Source organism: Xenopus tropicalis, chromosome 2 (assembly GCF_000004195.4).
Source record: "Xenopus tropicalis strain Nigerian chromosome 2, UCB_Xtro_10.0, whole genome shotgun sequence".
NCBI lineage: Eukaryota > Metazoa > Chordata > Amphibia > Anura > Pipidae > Xenopus > Xenopus tropicalis.
The window spans coordinates 42644952-42672108 of NC_030678.2; the positions used below are offsets into that span (position 1 = coordinate 42644952).

Here is a 27157-nt window from a genome sequence, read left to right on the forward strand (position 1 = left end):
TTGGACTTTAAATCACTTTTAAATGACTGTTTTTAACAGTCTGCCATATTTTGAAAATACATGCATTGTTTTATTTATATAGCACAACAGGGATACAATTATGATAAATTAGTAAGGCTCAAAATGTTAGTACTTTTTAGTTCTTGAATGTAAAGCCTCACACCCCACTAGGCAAATGTGAACATGCAGCGCTCTAAATAATGAGTAATGTCTGATTCTGTCCCTCTCTACCATTTTCAGGAATATGTTGACTATTACGGCAGCGCTGGGGTACAGCACATTGCTCTGAACACTTCCAACATCATTAAAGCAGTGAGTAATGCAGACAGCTAGGTACAAAGGCAGCGCAGTTAGTGGGAGGGCAGGTTCCACGGTCGCTGAGGTTTTGATCTCCCTGCTGGGCGAGTCTGTGCAAGTAGGCTTATAGAGATATTTATTCTCAAACCTTTCATAGCATTATATTTTTTTTTAATTCTTATTTGTATCTATGGAAAAGTAAAATAAACCCATATGTATTTGCACACATTTCCTTCTCATCTCTCCTATTTAATATTTACAATAAATGCAAATATAGCTTATTTAGAATTTGGTTTTTCATTTAAGGTAATGTCTTTGTTGTGCCTAAAATAATATATGTTTAGTTAATTAGGTCTTGAAAAGTGATTGATGTTCCATTCAGAAAGCTGCAGCCACGGGAGAGCTTAATTCCTGAATTCATAAGTCTATTGTTGTCCTTGCATTGATCAGATGGGATCCTAGCTTTCTTTAAGTCTTTCAGAAAAAGGATCACTCATCTTTTTTAATTCCACATTTAAAAGAGACCTCTCACTAAAACAGAGCAGAATAGCACAATTGTTGTTTTGAGCATCTGTTGCAATTCCTATAGACAACAAACTGTGAATGTGTGCCTTACTGAATCCAAAGGGAAGTTCTGCCATGCAGCAAGAATTGGAAAGCTTTGTTGCCTTCAGCTAAACAGCATTTGATAGTCATAATATAAAATCCTCAAAAAAAAAAAACAGATTCAGGTAATATGTCAGCTCCCAATTTAATGTAAAAATGCAAATAATTCAGACTTTGGCATATAAGTTCAGTACTTAGAGAAATTAACTATAAAACTTAAGTTATGAAGCATATTTGGCACAAATGCCTTTTTTTTTAAGTGTTACCCAAAATGCACCTTAGTATATTTAAAGGTATAACCCCACCCTCACCGTGCTCAGACACTTGTTAAAGGTGATTGCTATAGGGACAAAGTATTTTAACAGCCTAGCCCAACAATTACAATTTAAAAGCCCTCAGCGTCCTTAGCGTCATCTTCCATGTTGAGCCCATAAATGGACTTATATACTGGTTACCAGAGAACAAATTCCAAGCTTGGTAGTGTTTGTATCTAACAGGTGAAAAATCTGAAATCTCGTGGGATTGAGTTTCTCTCTGCCCCTGATACTTATTATGAAGAACTGAGGAAAAAACTGAAAACTGCCAAGATTACTGTGAAGGAAGATCTCAATGTATTACAGGTATAGTAATTTAAAATTTGAAAATTGTGTCTTCGAGATGTTATGAACATTCTAATTATATATTATATTTATGTGTCACTTGTAGGAACTAAAAATCCTGGTTGATTACGATGATAAGGGTTACCTTCTCCAGATCTTCACCAAACCAATGCAGGACAGGCCCACCCTCTTCCTGGAGGTTATTCAGCGATACAATCATTTTGTAAGTGCTCCAATTAAGGTAGAAAATGTTTGACACTTGTTTTCAAACAAAGGGATGTTGTAAGAAAGATAAGTGTGATTATGGAGTGAGACTGAAGGTGCTTATATACATAGGCAGATCAGTTTGATGTAGACCACCACTTAGATGGCCAAATTGTAGGGATATTTGTATATGGCAACCTGGACAAATCCAATTTTTCAGTGTTTAAAGCAGTGGTTCCAACTGAGGCACTGCTGCCATGAGGCGAGTTGAGAAGCTCGACTCAGGCAGCATCAGCCCGCAAGAGTGAGGGGGGGGCCGCACCTCAGGGTAGTATAGACCCCAGGAATGCCTCTGGGTCCACAACCTCTTTTACCTGTGAGCCACATTCAAATGTTAAATGAGTTGGGGAGCAACACAAGCATGGAAAATTTACCTGGAGGTACCAGATAAGGGATGTGATTAGTTATTTAGTAGCCCAATGTGGAATGGCAGATTACAGGAGGCTGTACCCCTGGTTTAAATGTATCCAAAACTTGCCTCCAAGTCAGGAATTAAAAAATAGGCAAAAATAGACACCTGCTTTGAGGCTGCAGGTTTGTTAAACAACATGTTGCTCCCAAGCCAGTGGTTGGCGAACACTGTTTTAAAAACTAGAAAGTGTGGGGCCATGATATATAGTTAGATAAGAGAGAGAGAGTGAGAGTGGTCTTTGAATTATAAATGAGATGAAATTAGGGATGCCCTAAATCCAGGATTGTAGAACTTTTTTGCAGGACTTGGATTTAGCTGAATCCTAAAGGGCAGATTTATTAAAAATCAAGCTGGTGTTTCTCAATTTGCCACAAAACACAGGATAAAATCAAGAACACAAATGTCAACGCAAGTATTTTCTAAAACCTCAATAGTCCAAATTTATTTAAGAAAGAAAAAATGCAAAACGTCACCAGAAAAAAATGGCTAGTTTCTATAGAAGTCAATGGGATTTTTCTCTAAGTTAGTAAAACTTTCGAGATTTTTAGTCTTATGGAAATCCTCACTTCTTTCTTTTTTATTTTATATAAAGCAATCACAAATATTCTGTTGTGATTCTTTCTTAAATAATGTAGACCTCAAGGGAAAAAAAAACACAATTGAGGAAAAAAAGTAAAATTTTTTCGCCACAGTCACATCAACCTTGAAATCTGATAAGTTGCCTTCCTTTGTTCAGCCAAACCAAATTAGAACCCTGATCAACAGACTGTTTTCATTCGCAGATGGATCAGAATGGTGTTCAGTTGCTCAAAGTAATAGAACAAATTCAACTGACACAGGTATCCACTGAGATAAATGTGGCAACATGTTAAAAAGTTTCCGTACTGTCGGGAAAATGTTACCAATGTCAGGAAAGTTCTGATAAACGGGGAAAATATCAAACTACAGAAAATCCTCCGGGATTTCCGACATTTGACAAATCAGCACCTAAGTGTGTCTGGCAACTGTCAGAGCTAATATGATAATATGCTTGACTCAGCAGGAGTATGGTCTCTGCCTACAGATGATCAAAGGAATCAGACAGTCATTTGCAGCAACAGCACAGTCAGAAGTCAAGTGCTTTTTTTTGCACCACTATCTATTTCAAATGCTATTTGTTACTGCTATCTGCTATCCACCACATTGTTCCATGAAATACAACAATTGTCCAAATTCTTTCTTTCCCACATACAGTATTACATATCAGGGATCAAGGATTTGTACAGGTATAGTCTCAGTGCTGTTGCTAAGCAGAGCGGAGCACTATCACTCCATTAGTCAAAACTATGTTCAACTGCTCTACATTATTGTCCCCATGATAAATTCAGAGCCGAAAATATCTGTTTTTGAACAAAAACGAGGCTGTTTTAGTGTAGAGGGTGCAATTTTACAATTGTACTATCAATCTTTGCCCCCATCCAAGTTAAGAAGGGCTGCCATCAGAAATCACGGGGCTCTGTACAACATAACTGCCGGGCAGACACTGGATGGGTGAAGTTTGAACTTCCCCTCCAATCCCCATGCAGCTTTACTGGGACTTACCCTTCATTGACAAACAAGCAGTAGGGAAAGCTGTTAGAGGAAAGAAGATGCAGGCACCTGAGCTCTCGTCCCTTCCTTCCAAAGTCTGTAGCTTACTGACAGCAGGGAAGCCGGCCAATCCAAGTAAGTACAGCACTGCTGGGCCCCCATAAGACTCTAAAAACCCACCAGGCCTGGGACAACTACCCCCCCTGACTCGGTTTGGGTGAGGGGGGTGCAGGAGCAGATGGGCAAGTACTGGTACCTCTCAGCTTTAAATTTCTCAACAATTTGAGGCAGTTTTGAGCTGGCACAAAAGTGTTCTGTATTCCATCACCATAAAGCACTTTTTATGAAAAAAGTATATCTAACCATACCTCTCAACTGTCCTGATTTTTGCGGGACAGTCCGGATTTTCTTTCCTGGATTCTTTCTGAAAAGTCCCTCATTTCTCTTTGATCACCTGCACTGAACGCTAAAAAAGATACAATGTTTCTCAAACTTAATAAAAAAAGTAGCTTTTGGCAGAGAGCCCAGAAACACAAGCTACACCTGCACTTAGATACAATTGTACCTAATACGCTAAACAGGTCCCTTGGGGGAACTGAGACTTGCAACTTAAAGTGTAATTTCATCTTTTTTAGCAAAACAGCAATAACTCATAAAACAAGACCCCAAACCCCCCAGAAATGTGTTCAAACTTTAAATAACATGCCAAATTTTGTAAAATGGGAGTGGTATTTAGGGAGTGTGGTCACAAAAATGGGTGTGGTCAAAAAATCACTGTGCTACATGCACCATTTCTTTTTGTCCCTCTTTGCATTTTTTAAATGTTGGGATGTATGCTAAAACAAATAAAATGCTGGTGATTATCTTTCAGGGTTTTGGAGCTGGTAACTTCAAGTCATTGTTTGAGGCCATTGAGACCGATCAAGATGCCAGAGGAAATCTGACTATCTATGCAGCCAATGGAGAACATCAAGTTTTATAATAATAATAATTTAGGCATGGAAGTAGGGGGAATGTATTAAGAAGCAGGTCACTTGAGGTGAATCACGGGAAAAGGCAGAAGAATTAATAAAGTTCTAGTTAGGATAAGGCACAACATGGCAAGAAAGCTAAGCTCATTTTGATGCAAAATAGTAAATAAATAGAAATATGAAAAAAGAGGTATCATTTTGCTTCTCTACACATTGATCACATGGAAACAACCTTCTGTGTTAAAATCTTGGACCATGATGGAACCCTAATTGTGCTAGAAAGTTTGTGTCTCCCACAAGCAATCAATAAAATCTCTAAAATCCCTGAGTATACGAACTAAATGGCAACCTGAATCCAAACATAGCCTAGACTGCAATTCATTTTTATGTTAAAGGGGTTGCTTACCTTTAAATGAACTGTTACTATCATATAGAGAGTGCTATTCTAAGACAATCTGCAATTGGTCTTCATTTTTTATTATTTGGTACTTCAGCAGCAATCTGGTTGCTAGGGTCCAAGTTAACCTAGCAACCAGGCAGTGGTTTAAAAGAGAGACAGGAAAATGAACGGATGAGGCCCTTAATAGAAACATAAGAAATAACAAGTAACGATAACGATAACATTGTAGCCTCAAAGAGCAATAGTTTTTTGGCACTGGGTCAGTGAAAAAAAACTATAAAAAATAAAAAATGAAGACCAATTAAAAATTTGCTAAGAATAGGCCATTTTATAACATACTAAAAGTTAACCTAAAGGTGAACCCCTTTAACAAGGTCTCTCTTCTCCCCTTTCTAATTCACTCTATAGTTGTATGTAAACTATCACCTATCTCTCTTTAATAGTATCTTTATTTGGATGATTTCTTATTTGTCACTTGACTTACTAAGCTATATAGCAATAACATAGCACAAAGGATTCTAGAAGAGTTGGCACCTCAACTTCCCCATTCAGGGGATAACCAACTGCATTAGCTCTTGGCTTTTCTCATTCCCAGTCCGAAGTATCCAGTGAGCTTTCAGCTGAGGTTACAGCTGATTCAGTTAATTATTCCGCTATATGCAAAGTCTTTAAGTTTTTTAAATATTTCTGAAATGTTAGCTGCTGTTATTTCATACATGCCACTCATTCCTATCACATGTTCCACAATAAAATAAACACTGGAAAGCCGCAAGACATGCAATAACAGAAGCTGAACATTTTTTGTTAATATCTGTATTGCACAGGAGAAACCATTTCTAGTGAGGAGCGCAGTATATCCTATCATATATTTAGTTGTACAACAAAAACAGAAGGACCAGTTTCAAGCACATACATAATAATCACTAATATAGGTATGGGATCCATTATCTGGAAAACTGTTATCCAGAAAGTTCCAAATTATGTCATCTACCATAGACTCTATTTTAATAAAAAAATTCAAGATTTTAAAACATATTTCCTTTTTCTCTGTAATAATAAAACAGTACCTTGTACTTGATCCCAACTAACATATAATTAATGCTTATTGGAGGCAAAACAATCCTATTGGGTTTATTTAATGTTAAAATGATTTTGTAGTAGACAAAGTATGGAGACACAAATTACAGAAAGATCCCTTATCCGGAAAACCCCAGGTCCTGAGCATTCTGGATAACAGGTCCCATTTTTAACTGACTCTAGTTAAACTCACCATAGTGTGTTGGCATACTGGCAGAGATGTTTGACTGCAAGCTCTACTGGAGAAGTGAACGCTGAACAATCTGTAAAGAATTGGCTCAATGTATTAGCGCTATATAAAAAATGTATAATAATCCATTGTCTGCACATTGTGACCTTGGACTTTGGATAGCAGTGCTGTATAAATTACACTTACATTTCTGGAATAGCAACCCTTACCTTAGAATGCTAATTTTTGCAAGGGATTTACTTTTACCTGCAGTTTGCTTTTCTACATTTAAAAGTCAATGTATTATCAACACTTATTTGAGCAACACAGACACTGGGTAAGTGGGTGGTTGCAGCTAGCTAAATACATACATGGTTGGCCATTATATAGGCCAATTAAAACCCCACATAAAAATGCCGTATTCATTTCTCTTAGGACATAGTGGTTTTCACATCCAGCAGCCCTATTCAATATCTACTTTCAGCTAGTAAATTTCTCAGCGTGGACCACAAAGTGCTTAAACTCTACCCAAGCACCTGGGATAGGAAATATTTGCCACAGGTTAAATCTCAGCTAGGACAGGCAATGGGGCTTATTTAACATTGCCAGGGGCACAACGGTCATTGCAAGGTGCAGAGAGCTCCAGCCATGAGGCAAGTTAAGAAACCTGCCTCAGACAATAGTGGGACAGTGGTTACCAGGGGTGGTAATTTTGGCTCTGCTAGAGCAGACAGCGCATTTGCACACCCTTTTGTCCCGCTACAACACTGAAACATGAAGGGCAGAGGGGTGAGGGCAGGACGATATCTCTTCAGCTGCCTCAGGGTGGCACAGAGGCTAAAACTCACCTGGCAAGATTCATAGCACAAAGCGCTGTCAGATGCAAGTAAGCCAGGTGTACCCCATACGTAACACCAGCCCTTGGGAGAAAGCAGGCAGTAGGCTCTCATATGCCTATATGGCCCCCCTTAGCTTGTGCATCTGAAGCTCAGGTGCTGCTCACCTACTTCCCAATCACAATGCACGTGCTGCTGAACATGGGTTGCATTCGGAGTAAGGCGCAATTCTATGCTCTTTAGTCTAGGAGAGTTGCGCTTCAGGGTAGCATGCAAAGTGATGTTTTTTTGTACATTGTTCTATCAGTGGCAAATGACCTTACATAAATTACAGTGTAGTTTACAGGCTGCCTAACCCTATCTGAGGAATAAATGGAAAGCACTTGACTAATAAATATATTTCATTGCTCCAGGGAAAAACTTGCACAGTGCCAAACCAGTGGTATTCTGTTTTTTTGTGGTGGCTTGGTAAAATAATTCTTGCTTTGCTCATGATTTCATCAGTAAGAATACTCATTAATACACAATCTCATTATGGTCTCATATCTGGCATTTAAAGGAACAGTAACACCAAGATATGACAATGTATGAACATAATTAAAATGTACTACTGCCCTGCACTGGTAAAAGTTGTGTGTTTGCCTTACAACTTCTAATAGAGTCTCTATAAATACACTGCTATGTAGCCATGAGGGCAACCATTTAAGATGAAAAAATGAGGAAAGGCACAGGTTACAGAGCAGATAACAGATAAAAAACCATTATATTCCACAGGACTTATCTGTTTTATAACCTGTACACCAGTATTACCAGTGCAGGGCAACAGTGCATTATATTTTAATTACTTTAAAACACTTTTATTTTTTTGTGTTACTTTTCCTTTAAAGCTACTAGACTTTTGCATCTTATGATTACCTTTTATCATATTTTATACAACAAGGGGTTGACCAACACATTTTTGCAGCGCTGGAGATCACAAGAGCAGTCAGAAGAACTCCACCAATCTGTCCTAGTCACAGCAAAAGCCAGTCTTAGCTACTGCAGTTCCTGAAAGTACACATAATAGCAACTTCAGAGTTGAAGAGGTTTTTTTGGGGATAAACTGAAGCCCTCATTTTTTGTATTTGGCAGATTACCAGTCTGAATGAAACCACTAATTTTGCATATTCAGATTAGATAAAAGGTATTTTAAAATAAATTAATAAAATAAATTTTCTTTATTCTTTAAAGTCCCACAATTTTAAGGATGATGCCACATTTGTAGCCTTAGGTAGCTGCTCTCCCTGCACTGCGTCCCCAGTTTTTTATATTGCTCTTCATCAAGGCACAGTAAAGGTGGCCATACACGGACCGATTTTTTACTTACAAACGACCGATTCCCGAACGATCCGATGCTATCGTTAAGTTATCGTATAGTTGGTGGTGTACGAACGATCGTCGGCCCACTAAACGAGCCGACATTATCGTCCCCAAAATCGATCGGCCAGGTTTAAAAATTTTGGTCGTTTAACGATAAAATCTGCCAGTTGGTGTGAGTGTCAGACATTTGTCTTTCAACGATTGTTCTCTGCGCATGTCACAATTGCCAGCAGCGGAAGTCAACGACATTCGATCGTACGTAGATGTACGATCGTACGTATTTTACGATAATGATGCGACAAAATCTTTCCCGAATTATCGTTGCCCGTGGATGGCATATCGTATGGGAACTCGATCGCCATACGATCGTTTGTCGATATAATCGTTCATCGCACAACGAGCGAAATCGCCTCGTGTATGGCCACCTTTAGGGTACATTAATCAGTTTAAATTAGCTACATACACACTAGTGTACTAGTCATAGTACATAAGGTTGAAAAAAATATATATATGTAGAATATGTAGTACCACAGGTTAAGCAGCATTGACAAGCACACAGTGTCGGACTGGGCCACCAGGATACCATGAAAACTCCCAGCGGGCCCAGGTGTCAGTGGGCCTTCCTGCTCACCCAACCATTTGCCTTGTATGCCTATACCATGGCCATTACTCAATTCTATATGAGAATAAACAGAAGAAAAGGAGGAAAGGATAGATAATAGTATGTATAAAGAAGTAATTAAGAGACTAAAGAAAGTGAGTGGGAGAGTGGGCCTAAGGTCTAAGGTTTTCTGGTGGGGCCTTGGCACCCTAGTCCGACACTGCAAGCACAAATTGTACAAAGACATACAATATATGACAAGTGTATTGTGCAGCTGTGGCACCCGTATGGGTTCTGCCTTTGTGCTGCTGGGACACCAGTATGGGTGCAGCCATTGTTCTGTTTTCACACTAATGAAGTCTCTTCATTAGTCCAGCAAGGAACCCCATGGCGGGGGGACCCAAGATTTCTGAGGGTGGATTTGAAGGTGAAGTGAACCAGGTTTCAGTGGATCATGGGCATAAAGGAGAAAGGCCAGGAGGTCAGGGGCATGCAACCTAGTAACATATTTTCTTTAATTGTGGAACTTTCTCTACTGGACTCCAAATGGGCACTGGGGTAATACCTGTCCTCACTGGAGCATGGAGCTGGGAGGTGGGGCAGTGAATGTAGGACTGAGCAGGTGGACCCTTGGACAACACTACTCCTTGGCCTGGCTCTCCTCCTTCACTGGGGCTCACAAATACTTCGTACAATAACCCTGAGCTTTTACGTTTCCCTGTACTTTACCTGCCACAGGAGCTGCCCCGCGGTCCCTCATTGGTCAGTCAGCCCCGGAGTAACCACGTGGTATGGCTCCTGCAAAAAGGCGGCATAGTCCATTGTGCTGCGCCTTGTCTGTGTCAAACATGGGAAACGTACGGACCGGCAGCATTGTGAGCCCCTATATTGGGTCGGGCTTTCCAGCTAAAGCTGTAGTAAAACCCCCGGTGCTTTGTGACGCTTAAGTGAGCTTCCGCTAAGGGGGTGCGGCTGCTGCGCAACATTCCAGGGAAACTCGAGAGCTGATTGGGTGAAATTTAAATGTGCCGGCCCGTGCGCTGGGACCCTTACCCGTTATAGGAGGGAGAGAGGGAAGGTGGCGCAGAATGGCTGCCATGGGCTTTTGTGGCTTTATATACAGGTAGAATGGCTGACATAAAAGTGCCATAGTGCCAGGACATAGCAAAGTCAGGCTGGTGTTAGACTTGCTTGGGGACCCCCTTTTCCAAGGAAGCATTGCCCAAAAGGCATTACCAACGCTCTGTAGGGAATTGTGATACTACATATTAGGCAGGACAGACTTGTTACCTCTAGATGGCTACAGACTAGTGATTCTAATAGTTCCTGGTATATTTATGCACAGTGTGGCTAAAACCATTTTATAGGTATCAGGTTTGTCATAATTTAGCAGCCTGGTTAGGTAATGGAAGGAGAGCAGCCTGTGCCTACTGTGGAGCTTAACTTCAATAGTTTTGTTGTTAAGTTGTGGCGTATAGTAAACAGCCCACGTTATCAGTCAATATTCTGGGATACTGCTGCGATAAATGTTGTTGTAGTCAAGCAGATGTTTGTGTCTGAGGTGCTTTGCCCTGAGGTGCCACACAGGGAAGATACAAACCTTTTCAAGACAAAAAACTTTGAGAGTTTTATCCGCCAGCTGAATCTGTATGGCTTCAGGAAGGTGCAGAGATCTGACTGCAGGCCCTATTACCCAGAAGAAGAAGGTGGGGTGCACGTTTTTCACAATCCCAGCTTCCAAAAGGAACACCCAGACTTTTTGGTCAATATCAAGAGGCTGACCAGTAGTAACAAGGCCAAAATAGCTGCAGGCCTTGAAGTGAAGTCTCGGCCAAAAATTCGCTTGAGCTTGCTAAGTACGTGTGCAGCTGGGGAGAAGAAAAATCTGGATAACCAGGGTAATTGTGTGGTTTAGGATTTTACATTTGAAAAAAACTGTAGCTGTTTTTTCTATTCTGATAAACAGAGAATTTAACAGTATGGTTCCTACTGCTAGAGTATACCACTGCAAATGTAATGGCTAAGATTTCCCCATAGGGTTTTGGGTTTAATAACATACCATGGCTATTTGTATATGCTACTTTAGAACCTTTAGAAATGTAACCAGCAATATACAGGAGCATAAGGTTACCCTGTAAGAGCATGTCATTATGCCATCTGCAATACGAGCATGGGATCCCTTATCCAGAAATCCAAAAGCCTGGAATTAAGGGCAGTCCATGCCCCATAGAGTCTAGTTAATTATTATTTTTTTCCTTTTCAGATAACACACTCAACACTGGCAAAAGCAGACTAAGCTGCTCTCCCCAGCAGCCACATGCACCCACAATGCATTTCTCAGGCATTGGAAAAGTGTGGCACAGCATACGAAATACCCTAAAGCCCCTGAATATAGACAAATAAAAATTGCATATATTTTTAGATTAGATTGTTTCTATATGCCTTATTTCTGGTGCAGGTCAAGAGACAGTTGAACCCAAACATTGCACCTTGCAACATGAAAGTCCTCCTTCAAATGCCTCGTTCTCATTTAACCAAATGGACCAGACATCAGTCTCTCAAACAGGGAGTCTTTATTTGGGTCTTCTGCCAGTACAGGTAGAATTTGCATTATTATTAACTATCTGTTCCATCATAAATAGAAAGTCATGTGTAATCTACAGTCATTGCTACCTCTGTCTTGTCCCATCAGAGTCTGTCTACAATGGAAGAACAGGAGTATAGTGCATTTATTTCACCCAGAGCCCCATACCAACAAGTGCTCTGTGCAACAGGTGAAACAGGTGAGCATTGCTACTTCCTTGATGTATTAAGGGGACAGTAAACCTCTAAAATGATTTGTTCTCCCTCACATTAAAGTCACTCACATGAAATAACAGGTTTGATTAGTTGCAAGACAATGCAGAGGATTCTGATGGATTTTAATTTTACAAAAATAATAATTAGGGTCCAGTAGGATTAATTAACTCTGTCCTGTTCGCTTGAGATTTTACATTCACTATAGGCAGCCTCCCATTAATGAAAATGATTCACCCTGCCCCATGCACCCACCAAACATTTGTCAGGTATTGGAAAAGGGTGGAACAGCATAGTGTGAAAGAACAGTATACATTTTTACTATAGATATAATAGATAAGCTCCTCTATATATGTCTTCATTCAGATGCAGGTCCTGAGATGGATGAACCTAAATCACACATTTTGCAACTTGAAAATGTTATTACAGATCCTTCCTTCTCTCCACCCTTCAGCAGCAATATAAACTTTCCATTTAATGGAGTGGATCAGACACCAAGCCCTTCAACAACAGGAGGGCATTCTTTGGGTCTGCTTCCAATTCAGGTAGAGTATGTATTATCTTCCTCTAGAATAAGAATTTTCTTTCTCTTTAGTACAGTTCATTTTACCTGAAACCATGTGTACTCCACAATCATTACATTCACCGTCCTTGCCCAACAGGGTCAGTCTACAATAGCGGAAGCAGAACTGGAGTATGGTAGATTAGTTTCACCCAAAGCCCAATACCCACCATCGCTGTGTCCAACAGGTAAGCATCACTACTTCCTTATTGTAGAACATTGAATTATTTGTGTATAACTATACCACATTTAGATGTTAAATAATCCTCAGCAAAAAACTCATAATTCAATCAGGGTTGTGTATAATCACAATATTCCATATTTTTGTGGCATAAACAATGTTAGTGAGTTGTATTTTTTAGACATATATAAGTTTTTATTATGTTGGGTTGAAAACCCCAACATACTGTTCTTCGACTTTAGCTTATTCTTCCGCTTCTTCTTCTTCTTATTCTTAGCGCCCCCCATTTTCTAAACGCTACTTTTCCTACAGTTTTAGGGGTACAACACCCAAACTCCCCACACATCTTCGCCCTATAGCGGAGCAGGTTGCTTGTACTTTTCTAAGCGATCCGGCCCCCCATCTTTTTGTGGCGCCGCTCCGAACCCCCCAATTTTCCCATTGACTTTGACAGGGAAGATTTTCAAACTGCTGCCACTCTTACAGCTTTGAAGCTACACCCCCCAAACTTGAATAACATAATCATGGGGTCACCCCGAATGAAGCAGCAACATTTGTTGGATGACCCCAAAGTGGGAGGGGCCAACAACAGCCAATCAAATTTTAATCATTGACTTTAATGGGGAAATTGAAACTGCTGCCAATCTTACAGCTTTGAGGCTACACTCCCCAAACTTAAATCACATAGTCATGGGCTCAGCCTGAATGAAAATAGGATGATTATTGAATGCCCAAAAGTGGGCGGAGCTGTGAACCGCCAATCAGATTTTACCTATTGATTTGGGGGAAATTCAACCTGCTGCCATTCTCACAGTAATAACGTCAGGGTCCCCAAACTTTTTACACTTGGTCACTAGGGAACTGCAGTTTAAGTTTTGAAAAGTGGGCGGAGCCACCAACAGCCAATCAAATTTCATCTATTGATTTTTATTGGTTTCATGCCAGATTTTCCAAACTTTGCACAGTCAGTCACTGGGTGACTACGCATTCAGGTTTTTTTTGTTTTTTTTAAAAACCACAAAGTGGGAGGGGCCAACAGCAGCCAATCATATTGTACCCATTGACTTTTATGGGGAAATTGAAACTGCTGCCAATCTTACAGCTTTGAGGCTACACTCCCCAAACTTGAATCACACCGTCATGGGCTCAGCCTGAATGAAAATATGATGATTGTTGGATGCCCAAAAGTGGGCGGAGATGTGATGTTAGTTTTGAAAAGTGGGCGGAGCCACCAACAACCAATCAGATTTCACCTATTGATTTTTATTGGTTGTTGCCAGGGTTCCCAAACTTTGCATAGTCAGACACTGGGTGACTACGCATTTAAGGTTTTTTGTATTTTTGTAAGTGGGTGGAGCCACCAACAGCCAATCAGATTTTACCTATTGACTCTAAATGGGGAAATTCAACCTGCTGCCATTCTCACAAAATTAACCCCAGGGTCCCCAAACTTTTCACAGTTGGTCACTAGAGGACTACAGTTTTAGTTTTGAAAAAGTGGGCGGGGCCACCAACAGCCAATCAGATTTCACCTATTGAATTTTATTAGTTTGATGCCAGAGTTCGCAAACTTTGCACAGTCAGTCACTGCGTGACTTTGTACTCAAGGTTAGAAAAAGTGGGCGGAGCCGCCAAAAGCCAATCACATTTCTTTCATTGTTTTCAGTGGGAAAATATTAACTGCTGCCATTCTCACATGTTTAATGTCAGGGTCCCCAAACTTTGCACAGTTTGTCACTAGGTGACTATGTTCCAAGTTTAGAAAAGTGGGTGGGGCCAACAACAACCAATTAAATATCACCTATAGACTTCATATGTTTAAATTTAAACTGTGGCCATTCTTTAAATATTAATACTAAGGTCTCCAAACTTTGCAGAACTAGTAGAACTAGTCACCTGGTAACTGCAGTTCAGAGTTAGAAAAAGTGGGTGGAGCCAACAACTGCCAATCAGTTTTTACCTATTGATTTTCAATGGGAAATGCAACCTGCTGCCATTCTCACAGTATTAACACCAGGGTCACTAGGGAACTGCATTTTTAGGTTTTAAAAAGTGGGTGGAGCCACCAACAGCCAATCAGACTTCACCTATTGATTTTTTTTGGTTTATATTTAAAATGTTGCTTTGCTCACACTATTTATGTCAGGGTTCCCAAACAAGTGGGAGGAGCCACCAACAGCCAATCCATTTCCACCCATTAGATTTCATTGGTTTATATTTAAACTGATGCCATTATTTAAATATTAATTCCAGGGTTGTTAAAGTTTCCAGAGTTAGTCACTGGGTATTTGCCATTCAAAGTTTAAAAAAAGTGGGGGGAGCCACCAACAGCCAATAACATTTCACCTATTTATTTTCAATGGTGAAGTGTAAAATCCTGTCAGCCTCACAATGAATGCCTGAGTCCCCAAAATTTGCAAAGTTGGTCACTGGGGGACTGCCGTTCAAAATAGGACTAACAGCCAATCAGATTTCATCCATTGAATTTTATTGGTTTAAATTTAAAATGCTGTCATTCTCAAACTATTTATGCCAGGGTGCCCCCTGTTTGTCACTGGGTGACTTCGACTCAAGGTTAGAAAAAGTGGGCGGAACCACCAATCACAATTCACCTATTGACTTTTATTGGTTTAAATTTTAATTGCTGCCGTTCTTTAACTATTAATCCTAGGGTCCCTAAACACTGGGTAACTGCAGTTCCAGGTTAGAAAAAGGGGGTGGAGCCACCAACCGCCAATCAGATGTCATTGACTTTCAGTGGGGAAATTTAAGTTGCTGCCATGCAGACACTATTAAAACCAGGGTCCCCAAACTTTGCACAGTGGTTTTTACTGTATAACTGTGGTCCAAGGTTAGAGAAAGTGGGCAGAGCCCATTCAGTGACTTCATGTTTTTCAACCCAACATGAAGTTTGTTCTCAAACTTCCCTTTCTAGTTTAACCTACAACTGTTGGTTTCTGAACATTTTTCTTTGTGATGCAGACTATGTGTCCTGTTTGTGTTACTACATAATGGCTTGTTCTCTATTTCCAGTATATCTCCAGTGCTGTACAAGTCCCACTGCAGCCTCAAGCTTACTTTATAGCTATTATCAGGTTTGTGTTTCAAAATATGAATGTAGATTAAAAGTTACCTATAGGTCATGTTAATCATTTTTGGCTGATAGGGCTGCGTTTGTAAGTAATTGTTGTTCCTAAATCTGACTGTTGTGCCAACCTGACTGTCCTTTCTAAACCTGTCAGTTATAGCTTCTAATGCTAACAGACTTCTGGTGCACAAATATGGCAGCACCCTCATAGGGGAACATGGGGGATTAGATAGGTAATGTAAAGAGCATCCGGCAAATACTTCTAAGCCAAAATTATAAATAGCATGCAAAGACGATGTTGTGATAGATGTAAAAAAAGGGTTTAATTTCTGGTGTCAGTATTTCTTTAAAGGAAAAGTAACATCAAAAAATGAAAGTGTATAAAATGAATTACTATATAATGTACTGCTGTCCTGCACTGGTACAACTGGTGTGCTTCCCAAGAAATACTACTATAGTTTATATAAACAAAGCTGCTGTGTAGCCATGGTAGCAGCCATTCAGAGGAGAAAAGGCACAGGTTACTTAGCAGATAACAGATTAAATACCATTATATTCTACAGCAGTTATCTGTCATCTGCTATATAACCTTTTTTCCTTTTTTCCAGCTTGAATGGCTGCCTCCATGGTGACACAGCAGCTTATTTATATAATCTATAGTAGCATTTCTGTAGCAAGCACACCAGTTTTACCAGTGCAGGGTAACAGTACATTATATTTTAATTACTTTAAAACACTTTCATTTTTTGGTGTTCGTTTGTAGCAGAATGGTACAACTGGGTGGAGATCCTTTGATCCCCATGATTTTATCTGGCAGGTCAGGATTCGTGCATTTGTCCTGCATGATACATTTTATAGAGCTCATTTGCAAATACATGTGCAAGTGCAGTTGCTTTAAAAATTAATTAATTAAGGTAATTAGATGCAAATATGCTATTATAACAGCTAATTGTGCATCTTATCATTAAATGTCTGCTTCATGATGTTATCCTTTAGGGCCGTGGCAGACGGGGAGATTAGTCGCCCCCGACAAATCTCCCATGTAGCTGGCGACTAATCTCCCCGATATGCCATCCCACCGGCTTGAATGTAAATCGCCGGTGGGATGACATATGCGGCGCCGTGATTTCCTCTCAAGGAAACTTCTGCGATTTTGGGAAATCACAGCGCCGCATATGCCATCCCACCGGTGTTTTTCATTCAAGCCTGTGGGATGGCATATAGCGGAGGTTAGTCGCCCGCGACAAGGGAGATTTGTTGCGGGCGTCTAATCTCCCTGTCTGCCACGGCCCTTAGATACCTAACTAATCATAAATATTTTGAACACCAATACATAACATTACAGATAGAGGAGGCATTCACTGACACTCCCTGCTCAGTTCTGTCACTCAGTATTACAGGAGAAGTGGTTATTCACGTAGGGAGGAATGGGGGAAATGACTAGATAAATAATGTGTCCAATAATAGCTCTATTAATTCATTATTTTGTATCTCGGTTGCAATATTTGGTATTTATTCTTGTTTTGCTTTATATAAAATCTGCAAATATTGACACCAGTAGAACTAACCATATAGCCAATATAAGCACAGGTATAGGACCTGTTATCCAGAAAGCTCGGGACATGGGGTTTTCCGGGTACGGAATCTTTCTGTAACTTGGATCTCTATACCTTACATCTATTAAAAAATAATTTAAACATGAATTAAACTCAATTGAATTGGTTTGCCTTTAGTTAATTATATCTTTGTTGGGATCAAGTGCAAAGTACTGTTTTATTATTACAAAGAAAAAAGAAATCATTTTTTTAAAAAAAATAACTATTTAATTATAATGGAGTCTATGTAAGATGACCTTCCCGTAATTTGGAGTTTTCTGAATAACAGCTTTCCAGATAACAGGTCCCATACCTGTCATTTTAATTACATTTCATAAATGTCTTTGTAATTAGCTTTGTATGTTTTACAGACCCCGCCTAGACAGTCACCAATCCCCATGCACTTCCTGTCCCCAAAAAGGCCTAACCAGGATTCAAGTGACCCCACTGAAGATGAGGTGAATCTAGAAACAATTATTAATGCTGTAAATTAAATGTACTTCGATCCCAAACTGAATAGTGAACCAAACCTTAATAACCATTTATTCAGAAAGGAAGAAAATTTGTATCACATGCAATTCCTGCACAAGCTGTATGCTTGTGTGCCTGTGGTAAGGAAATTAGTTAAACCAAATATACACCAATACACCTTTTTTAATATAAACACAAAAAACTGTATTTTCTCATTTTAAACACAGATAATGTGCTCTGTATAAACAACTCCCTCCCTTCATCCACTTGATCTTTTGGCTTACTGATAAGCAGAAGTCCATTTTATGCAGGAGGTTTATCGGTGCACTGGTAATTTAATGCTTTATCTCTCCGGAACCCAGACATTTAGAGATGTGACAGACGGGGAGATTAGTCAAATCTCCCTTGTCGCGGGCGACTAATTTCCCAGAAATGCCATCTCATCGGTGAGAATGTAAATTTTTGGTGGGATGGCATACATGGCACCGCGAATTGGCGTTTATGTAAACGAAGAACAGAGTGCTGCACACACAGGGACTTAGGCTAATGCCAGATGAGGCGTAGAGCGGATATTTCCGGCAAGCGGAAAAACGATTGCTGAAAATTCCACCATACGCCTCCTACCTGTGCCTGCACCCGAATGAATGAGATACGCTGGGGTGCAGGCACATGTAGCCGATATACGCATAAAAGCGCAAGACTTTGCATTATCTCACGTTTTCATGCGTATATCGGCTACATGTGCCTGCACCCAAGGGGGTCTCATTCATTAGGGTGCAGGCACATGTAGGAGGCGTAGGGTGAAATTTTCTGCAAGCACTTTTGCACTTGACGAAAATATCCGCCCTACGCCTCGTCTGGCATTAGCGATAAAAAAAGAACAAAAAATCTTTATTTAAGTCCCTGTGTGTGTGTTCTTCATTTTTATATATATATATACGGCACAATACATGAGTACGGGACACCCGCGCATACCCGTTATCTACACTTTACCAAAAATTCATAAATCTTTGTCGGCTTCCCCAGGTAGACCCATTATTTCTGCTGTTGGCTCTTTGTACCAATCAGTTTCCACTTATATCAACTCTTTTTTGCAGCCCCTTGTTAAATCCATGCAATCTTACATTTGTAGAATCTTACGGGATTCTACAAATGTCATACAGAGACTCAGGGATTTAGGGGATATTCCTGCTAATAGCCTCTTGGTCACCATGGATGTCAAAAGCATGTACATTATCATACCCCATGACCAGGGGATTTGGGCAACTCGTAAGGCACTGACAACTAACCTACCCAGAAACACATCAATTGAATTCCTTTTACAATTGCTAGAACTTACCTTAACCAGAAACATTTTCGGTTTGAAAACTCCTATTATCTGCAAATATCGGGTACCGCAATGGGTAGTGCACTGGCACCATCGTATGCCAACCTGTTTATGCTCCACTTTGAGACTGAACACATCCTCCCCCTACTGGGGAACTCTATCCTCACCTATTTTCGTTATATCGATGATCTTTTTATGATCTGGACCAGTGGGGTAGACAGTATGCTAAAATTCCACCAGGACCTGAATGCCCTGGACAATCCTATTAAATTTACCCTCAACTACCACGCAGACCATGTTGACTTTTTGGACCTTAAAATTTATGTCGGGCTCAGGACTGGGCACTAGACTGTTTAGGAAACCCACGGACCGTAATTCAATACTACATGCTTCCCGAGTTATCAGGAACAATAGTTCACCTGACACTGCAAACATACAGCTGGGGGAGCTGTATAAGAGGTTCCTTGAATGGGGATATATAGACACCCAGTTGGATCAGCAGTTGCAATGGGCACTCCAACACACACAGGACAAACTGATCCTGAAGAAAAGGACTGATGAGAACCTGACTACCCTTTTGATTTTCACCACTACATACAGTTCCACATCACCTTTTTTGTCCAAAAGTTTTCAGAAAAACTGGCCCATGATTAGCCAGGATGAAACTTTGTCCCTGCATCTCTCCAATAAACCAGTGATTGGCTATAAGAGAGGCAATAGCCTCAGGGACTTACTTGTCAGAACTGACTTCAAAGGACTCCCCAAAACCCAGACAGACTTGCTATCTGCACACAAGAAACTGGGTTGTTACAAATGCCCTGATTGTACTACATGTAGGTGCCCCGATTTACCTCACCCCTACACGGGCAAAAGGTTTAAGATTAACCATAGGCTTACATGCACTTCGACATACGTGATATATATTATAACCTGTCCATGTGGACTTTATTATGTGGGCAAGACCATTACCACCCTCCGTGAATGCATTGGAAACCACCGGTAGGCTGTTAGCAGAGCCCTGAAGGAGGGTAAAGCTGATCAACCAGTGGCAAGACATTTTCTAAAAAAGAAGCACCCTTTACCTACGTTTAAGTGTATGGCAATCGACTTCCAGCCCCCCCTTTCTAGAGGAGGCAACAGGGATCAGGCACTCCTCCAAAGAGAGTCCAGATGGATCCACAAACTAGACTGCGTGACTCCCAGGGGACTCAATGAAACACTTCCTCTGGGTTTCTTTATCTAAATTTTGTCTCTTTAATTGTTATGTTTTTGCCAAGTTGTACTTGTTGCTATATATTTAAGGCTGTTCTGATGATGTTACCATGTGTATATATTTTTTTCAAGTGTATAATTATGTGGTGATCATTTGCCTACAAACGCCTATACTGCTTCAGGACATTTGGATTACGGGGTAACAGGTGTACTCCTGTGTGCTCGCAAGTATGGTGTAGGCTTCTAAGGGCAGCTGCCTTGGCAATTCTCAGCAATATGACTATCCCCGCGGGGGGGGTACTCGCCTGCACGGGGCGTGCATTAATTCTATGGCAGTACACCACTTAGGCAGCACCTCCCCAGTACATGGTCCCCCAGTACATGGTCCCCAGTATATGGTCGCCCCCACAGACGGACTGACGGACAAACACATCCACTTGGTTGTGTGTGCACCTACTGTGGTCCGGATCGGGGAGCCGCTTGAATACCCTGCCTTGGGTAAGTTCGCCAACTAAAAGGGGTATATTGTCTGTCCAGCGTGCGGTGTTTCTATGGCTCACTACCACTAGGCAACGAGCAAGGTACGATTTGCCGTCCCTGCTGTGCTGAGCCCCCGCTTTTCAGGGGAATGCCCACGATAGCCTTATAAATAGTGCGATCTTATGTGTGGGTAGTAGTCTTGGAAGGGTTGCGCTGAGTGGGCATAATAATGACACCATACATACGCTTGACATTGTTACCTTTATTTTGTTTTTCGTTTTGTTTATTCACGTATACTGTATTGTTTACACTCTGTCACTAAGCAACACGTTCTTTTGGAGCCAAATCATGCCTTTAAAAATGCTGTGCTGTACCCTGTCTCACATTCCCTGATGAAAGTCCCAGTATAGGACTAAAACGTTGGAACCAATAAACTTCACCGCTTGAACTTTGAAATTTGCTTTTGCCTCTGTGCGATCTTATGTGTGGGTAGTAGTCTTGGAAGGGTTGCGCTGAGTGGGCATAATAATGACACCATACATACGCTTGACATTGTTACCTTTTTTTTATTTTATTTTTCGTTTTGTTTATTCACGTATACTGTATTGTTTACACTCTGTCACTAAGCAACACGTTCTTTTGGCGCCAAATCATGCCTTTAAAAATGCTGTGCTGTACCCTGTCTCACATTCCCTGATGAAAGTCTCAGTATAGGACTAAAACGTTGGAACCAATAAACTTCACCGCTTGAACTTTGAAATTTGCTTTGCCTCTGTGCTCTATTATGAAAATCCTATGAGTGCTGAGAACCTTTGCAATATAGGATCCCTTATCCGGAAACCCATTATCCAGAAAGCTCCGAATTACGGAAAGCCTGTCTCCCATAGACTCCATTTTAATCAAATAATTCAGAATTTTGAAATTGATTTCCTTTTTCTCTGTAGAAATTAAACAGTACCTTGTAATTGATCCCAACTAAAATATAAATAATTTTTATTGGATGCAAAACAATCCTATTGGGTTTAGTTAATGTTTTATTGATTTTTTAGTAGACTTAACGTATGGAGATCCAAATTATGAAAAGATCCCTTATCCGGAATACCCTTGGTCCCGAGCATTCTGGATAATGGGTCCTATACCTGTATATATATATATATATATATAATATTTATACTGTTAATAGATTTTCAGTTATACAAGCTTGTTATCATACATTTACAGAACCTTCTAATGCAGTCTCCTGTGCCTGTGAATTTGCTGTCTCCAAAAAAGCCTAAGCCGAATCCTGGTGACTGCAAGAAAGTAAAGGTGAGTTCTGTATCCTAATTCAAAATTAGTTCTTGTGTCAGTGTGTGTGAGTAAGTGTGTGCATGTGTGTATTTGTGTGTACTTGTGAGTGAATATGAGAAAGAGTAGGTAGTGCCTTGCAGGTACAATGTATAAAGTTAATGGGGAACTTCGTGTTTTGCTTCCTGGGGCAATCGTGGGTCAAGTGATTATTGCTTGAAAATGCTCAGTGACGTATTTTCAAACAATAATTATCTACCTTCTGATTTCTCCTGCTGAGAGAGAGTACCATTACTGTGTGAGTATTTTCCAGCGTTTTGCCACACATCCAATAGTTAGTTTTTTCCCTAATAGCAGTGACATTTTAATCAGCATTTATTGTTAGCCTTTATTTAGCAGAAATAAAATCCCTGACCAGAAAGGCTAAAGATGATGTTTGTTTTCTTCTCTGATTGAATTGTATGATTTATAAAAATGACAGTTGCTTTAGGCTAGTGTGACACATAGGGTTGCTACCTTTTCTTGAAAAAATTACCAACCTTCCTAAATTTGTATATTTCATCCCTATTAATAACATTGGAATCAATAATTTTTTTACTAGCCAGGTGGCAGCCCAGTTGTCACATGCCATCTCACTGCCTTCTGGCCTGTCTTTAGTACAGATTTTTGAAACAAAAATGCAAAAGTATGCATTTTTGCCATGTATTGTACTAGCCATAGGGATTGTTGCTTCAATTTTTAATTTTGCAATTAACAGGCAGATAATATGGATGCATTGCTTTCATTAGTTCAAACCCAGAGTTATGAAATTGTCCCTGATAATCAAAACAAAGAGAGAAGAACACTCTCAAACCAGGAAGTGGCACCTGGTAAGTGAGTTATGGAAACTAGATATTTATTAAGTCCAAGTTCCAATTTACTTGTACCCAAGCTTAAATTTACTTTTTATTTCCAAGTAGAGGTGAATTATTTTAGAGTGTGTCCTTTGAACAAGGTGAATGGGAGTTTATCAACCATGTCTCCTGTTTGAAGTGCCATTAATTAATGTAGTAAAAGTGGTTAATGAAAGGCACATTACCTGCATCCTGGCAGAGGATAGTACTCCATATAAATCTGGAAAAAATCCAGATGCTCCTATTTTGATTTTTTCATCAGATGCCTTCTGGATAAGAAAAGATCAAGACGCTTGGGCAATGGTTAAGAATCTTGAGTTATGTTGTGACTTGTACTGGTAACATCCTCTAGACCCACAAAGCATTACGCAGATACTTTAGAACAGGGATACCCAGAGTTTGTCACCCTGTGATCTACTCTTGCCACCTGGCCTCCATCATGAGTTCTACTTTAATAAAAAATAGTTGAAATACACATAGCAATATATACTATATAAATGCAGTGTCAAATTCACATTTAATGCCCGCATAACATTATACAAGTGTCAACACAGCAGTATGGCTGCAGTCAAAAGCTCTGTTATGTTGGGGAAAAAGAAGTGGTGGGATGGCATTGCGCCTTATGGTCTACCAAAAACTTTATCTACTTTATCTAAAACTGATCTACTGGTAGGCCGTGATCTACCTCTTTGGCACCCCTGCTTTAGAATATAAAACTAACCATAACTCTTTTATGCACTGGTGAAAAAGTGGTTAGACAACCTGCCTCCTTACAGAAGATGGTACTCATAGGCGGAGGTGATTTTTATGTTTGGGGAGCCTAAAGTTGGCCATACATGTCAGCTGTAGTAAATTATGCACTGCTGTAAAAATACTCCCATAATTATCTCCCACAGCTCACATTTATTTTAATAGGAAACACTAAGCACATGATATGGAATAAAAGGTAGTGGGCACTGGCAGACAAAGTTTTCCCTTCTATTTTTAATTCTCTCCTGCTTTCCTCCACTTTTCCTTTCTATTTTTTTTATTCTTTCATCATCGTTTCTGTGCATCTTATACTTTTCTTTACATCCCAGATATTCTTCTTTCTGCATTTACAAAACTTGGGGAACCATGCAACTTAGGGGCCCAGGGGCCACTGTTATTAGTCCATCAGTTATCTTGCCCCAGGGTGTAGGCCTAGTCTAGGTAATAGAGGGCCCCAATCCTTTACAAAGGGTTCACAGGCCCGGATTTGTGGCGAGGCCACAAAGGCCCGGGCCTAGGGTGGCACAAATTTAGGGATGGCATGCTGCCCCGCCACAAACAAATTTTGACATTTCACTCCCATACGGAGCAATGGGGACTGCTCCAAATTGGAGTACAAATGCCTGCGCATGTGCTCTTGCGGCGGCACGGAGGGGGGGTGAGAAGAGATGTTCGCGCATGCGCGATTGTTTGTGTGTTTGCGCATGCGCGCGGGGGGCGGCCTCAGGGCGCCCGGATTTGAAATCTGTCACTGAGGGTTCAGATGGATTTCATGCATCCTTTTATAAAATGTGTTGGGCAACCGCAAGTGCAAAAGAATTCCACGGGTGGAGGTTAGGGGGATCAGTAATTTGGCGAAATTTGGCCATACATGCCTAGACAGTTTGTCTGCCCATGTTTATCACTTTCAAGTCAGTGCTGACACATTATCATGGGCCTTATAGCTGATCAGATAATATTTAATCTTCCAATGTACCTTGTCGGCTTGTGCAAATGCAGATGGGGAAGTAAGGAGAAGCTGTAGATCTATGACTGATCATATAGTATGTGTCTGGACTATGGGCATATTGGTCAGACACCTTAAAAGTCAACTAGTATATGACAGCATTAAATGTGTAATCTTTAACTATTTCTAGTTTGTAACTGAATGCAGTCAATAGTCTCTGTTTTCCTGCTCTTTGAACATAATGTAATTATTGTTCTTAAGAGCCCACTGTAACCAGTTTAATGCTTATGAAATATATAATTTGAGCACATTGTTTGTCCACAGACCTCTACCTCTTAGCGGAAGTAGCCTGCATGATGGAACGATTGCCAGAATAGACGTTATCAGAAGAAGGAGATGAGCAATTGTATTATTTTGCACCACGGTGTTGTTCTTGTTTAGCCATATTCCAGACAGTGTAATTTATTGGTTATCTAGTCTATTTAAGATAAGGAGGCAGATTTATATTTATTTTATAAATAGCATTTATATATTATTTTATTTACATATTAAACTGAGGGTTCAAGGGGAAAGCCAGTAGTTCAGTATTTTTCCCTAGTTATGTACACTTTTCTGCTATTTACTATTTACTATTTTCTTGCACTTTTATTAATATGTCAGTACATCATAATTAGTTCAGCTACTTTTACCAGTCTGACTCCATCCTGTGATATGGAATGTTAGAGATCAGCACTGAGCTCTAACACCCCAACTCAGGAAATTAACAAGGATTGTGTTACAATTCACACAATGCAAGGTAGCAGAAGAATAACAATTTGCTCGTACAAACTGATAGTAATTCAGAAAAAAAGAATAAGCCCTTATTGTTATTTTTTTATGCTCATGTTATACAAGCAATAGTTACTTCTTCCCTTAGCCTGTACAGTGTTGTTATAGTTCATATCAAAGAAACACAAAGAAACTGTTTTACACTATAGTGATATGAACCGTGAAGCTATCACTTTGTCATAGTAACATGCTCCACAGAGAAGGGCTGGCACAGGGATTATACTGTTCATTAGTAATGTCAGTTTGGTGCAGAAAAGCTAAAAGCTGCTTCTTGTAGCCTGACGAAGGGGTACGCCCCTGAAACGTTGCCTTGAATAAACACGCAGGGGTTATACCCCGCTTGCACTTTACTTGTTGTGCCGGCTGAAATAATTTCTACTGGTGGCAGTAATGCCATATAGCAGAACTCTCAAACTATTACTTCTTAAGGAGCTTCTTTTATTATAAGTATTTAATGTAAAATATAACTTATCTGAAGCAAGATGTTATAACTTATCTGACGCAAGATGTTATACCATCCTATATATAAAAATTGTAAAATGTGATCCACACCCGCAGTGAAAGTGTGTTAGCATAAGCCTTTACAATGAGATTTTACATTCTGTAACTCTATGTTTTCGAACGTATATTTTGAGAAAAATGTCAGAGAGAGGAGTAGGGCGATGTATGATATTAAGTCCCCATTTCTCTGTTGTTTATCATTTTAAACTAGCTGTTTCTAAAGATTTTTCTATTTTCAGTATTTAATGTGAAGCAATATATACAGTATATCAGCAAATCTGAAACAGTATTATACCATGTGCAATGTCAGTAAAACAAACAGTTTTTTAAGAAAGCAGTGGAAATCTGGCTGCAAATAGCATTTAAAAATCTATTTGATCTTGCAAAGTACTTCTTTATAGTCACTTTTTTGTAACACCGACAGTATAACTTGTGTTGTTTAGATGTACATAATCTGCCCCATTTCTCTGGTCAGAAACGGAACTGTGATGTTGCTATTCACCAAGTAATTTTAAGAAATTTTTAAAGCATTTTTGATTTGTAATGTAAAACCAACTAATTTATTATTTTAAATAAGAATTGGACATTCGTTTTATAAAAAGCATTTTTATTTGTAATGTCAAACCAATTAATTTATTATTTTAAATAAGAACTGGACATTCCACGTTATAGAAAGCAGTATATGAAATGAGTAATATCTACTAAAACAGTTTGTTTTGTGCACATAACAGGAAACTACAAGAGCTTAGATGACAACCATTTGGGTTTTCCAATTGCCTGACTATGCGCTGTAAGCTCAATGCCTTGTACCACTTTACTGAATGTATTGCTGTTTTTTTGTACTCTGTGTTAAATGTTTTTCATTAAAAAAAAATGCACTGATAATATTATATTCATTTACAATGTTTTAAATCCATAGGTATAAATACTAAGAAGGTTAACCTACACTAGGCCATTTATTTTCCTATAAAAGCCAAATTTATAGGACCCCCAAACCCTGATATTATTGCTTAAGCAAAAGACATCAGCTTGGCCTGCAAAAGTGCACTATAACTGAAAGAACTGTGTTTAGTCAAGGCT

At 39.7% G+C, this 27157-nt stretch overlaps 2 protein-coding genes across 2 annotated transcripts in view; both read left to right on the forward strand.

The window, feature by feature from the left end:
• The window catches only part of LOC594976 (4-hydroxyphenylpyruvate dioxygenase), a 37379-nt gene extending 32472 nt beyond the window's left edge, over positions 1-4907 (forward strand). The window contains exons 11-14 of the mRNA NM_001030417.1: positions 241-312; positions 1401-1523; positions 1609-1725; positions 4619-4907. Of these exons, the coding sequence (NP_001025588.1) occupies positions 241-312; positions 1401-1523; positions 1609-1725; positions 4619-4729 (423 nt within the window). The 3' untranslated portion in view covers positions 4730-4907. The remainder of the gene's footprint in view (positions 1-240; positions 313-1400; positions 1524-1608; positions 1726-4618) is intronic.
• Positions 4908-10438: 5531 nt separating this feature from the next.
• Positions 10439-26962, forward strand: hsf5 (heat shock transcription factor family member 5; the record flags this gene model as incomplete). The annotated part of the gene is given in 10 exon segments (NM_001113840.1): positions 10439-11058; positions 11619-11758; positions 11853-11943; positions 12323-12501; positions 12619-12706; positions 15733-15794; positions 17754-17840; positions 22091-22180; positions 22917-23028; positions 25073-26962. Coding segments are annotated over 10 exon segments (1395 nt in total), but the record flags the coding sequence as incomplete, so codon positions are not given.
• Between the last annotated feature and the right edge of the window lie 195 nt (positions 26963-27157).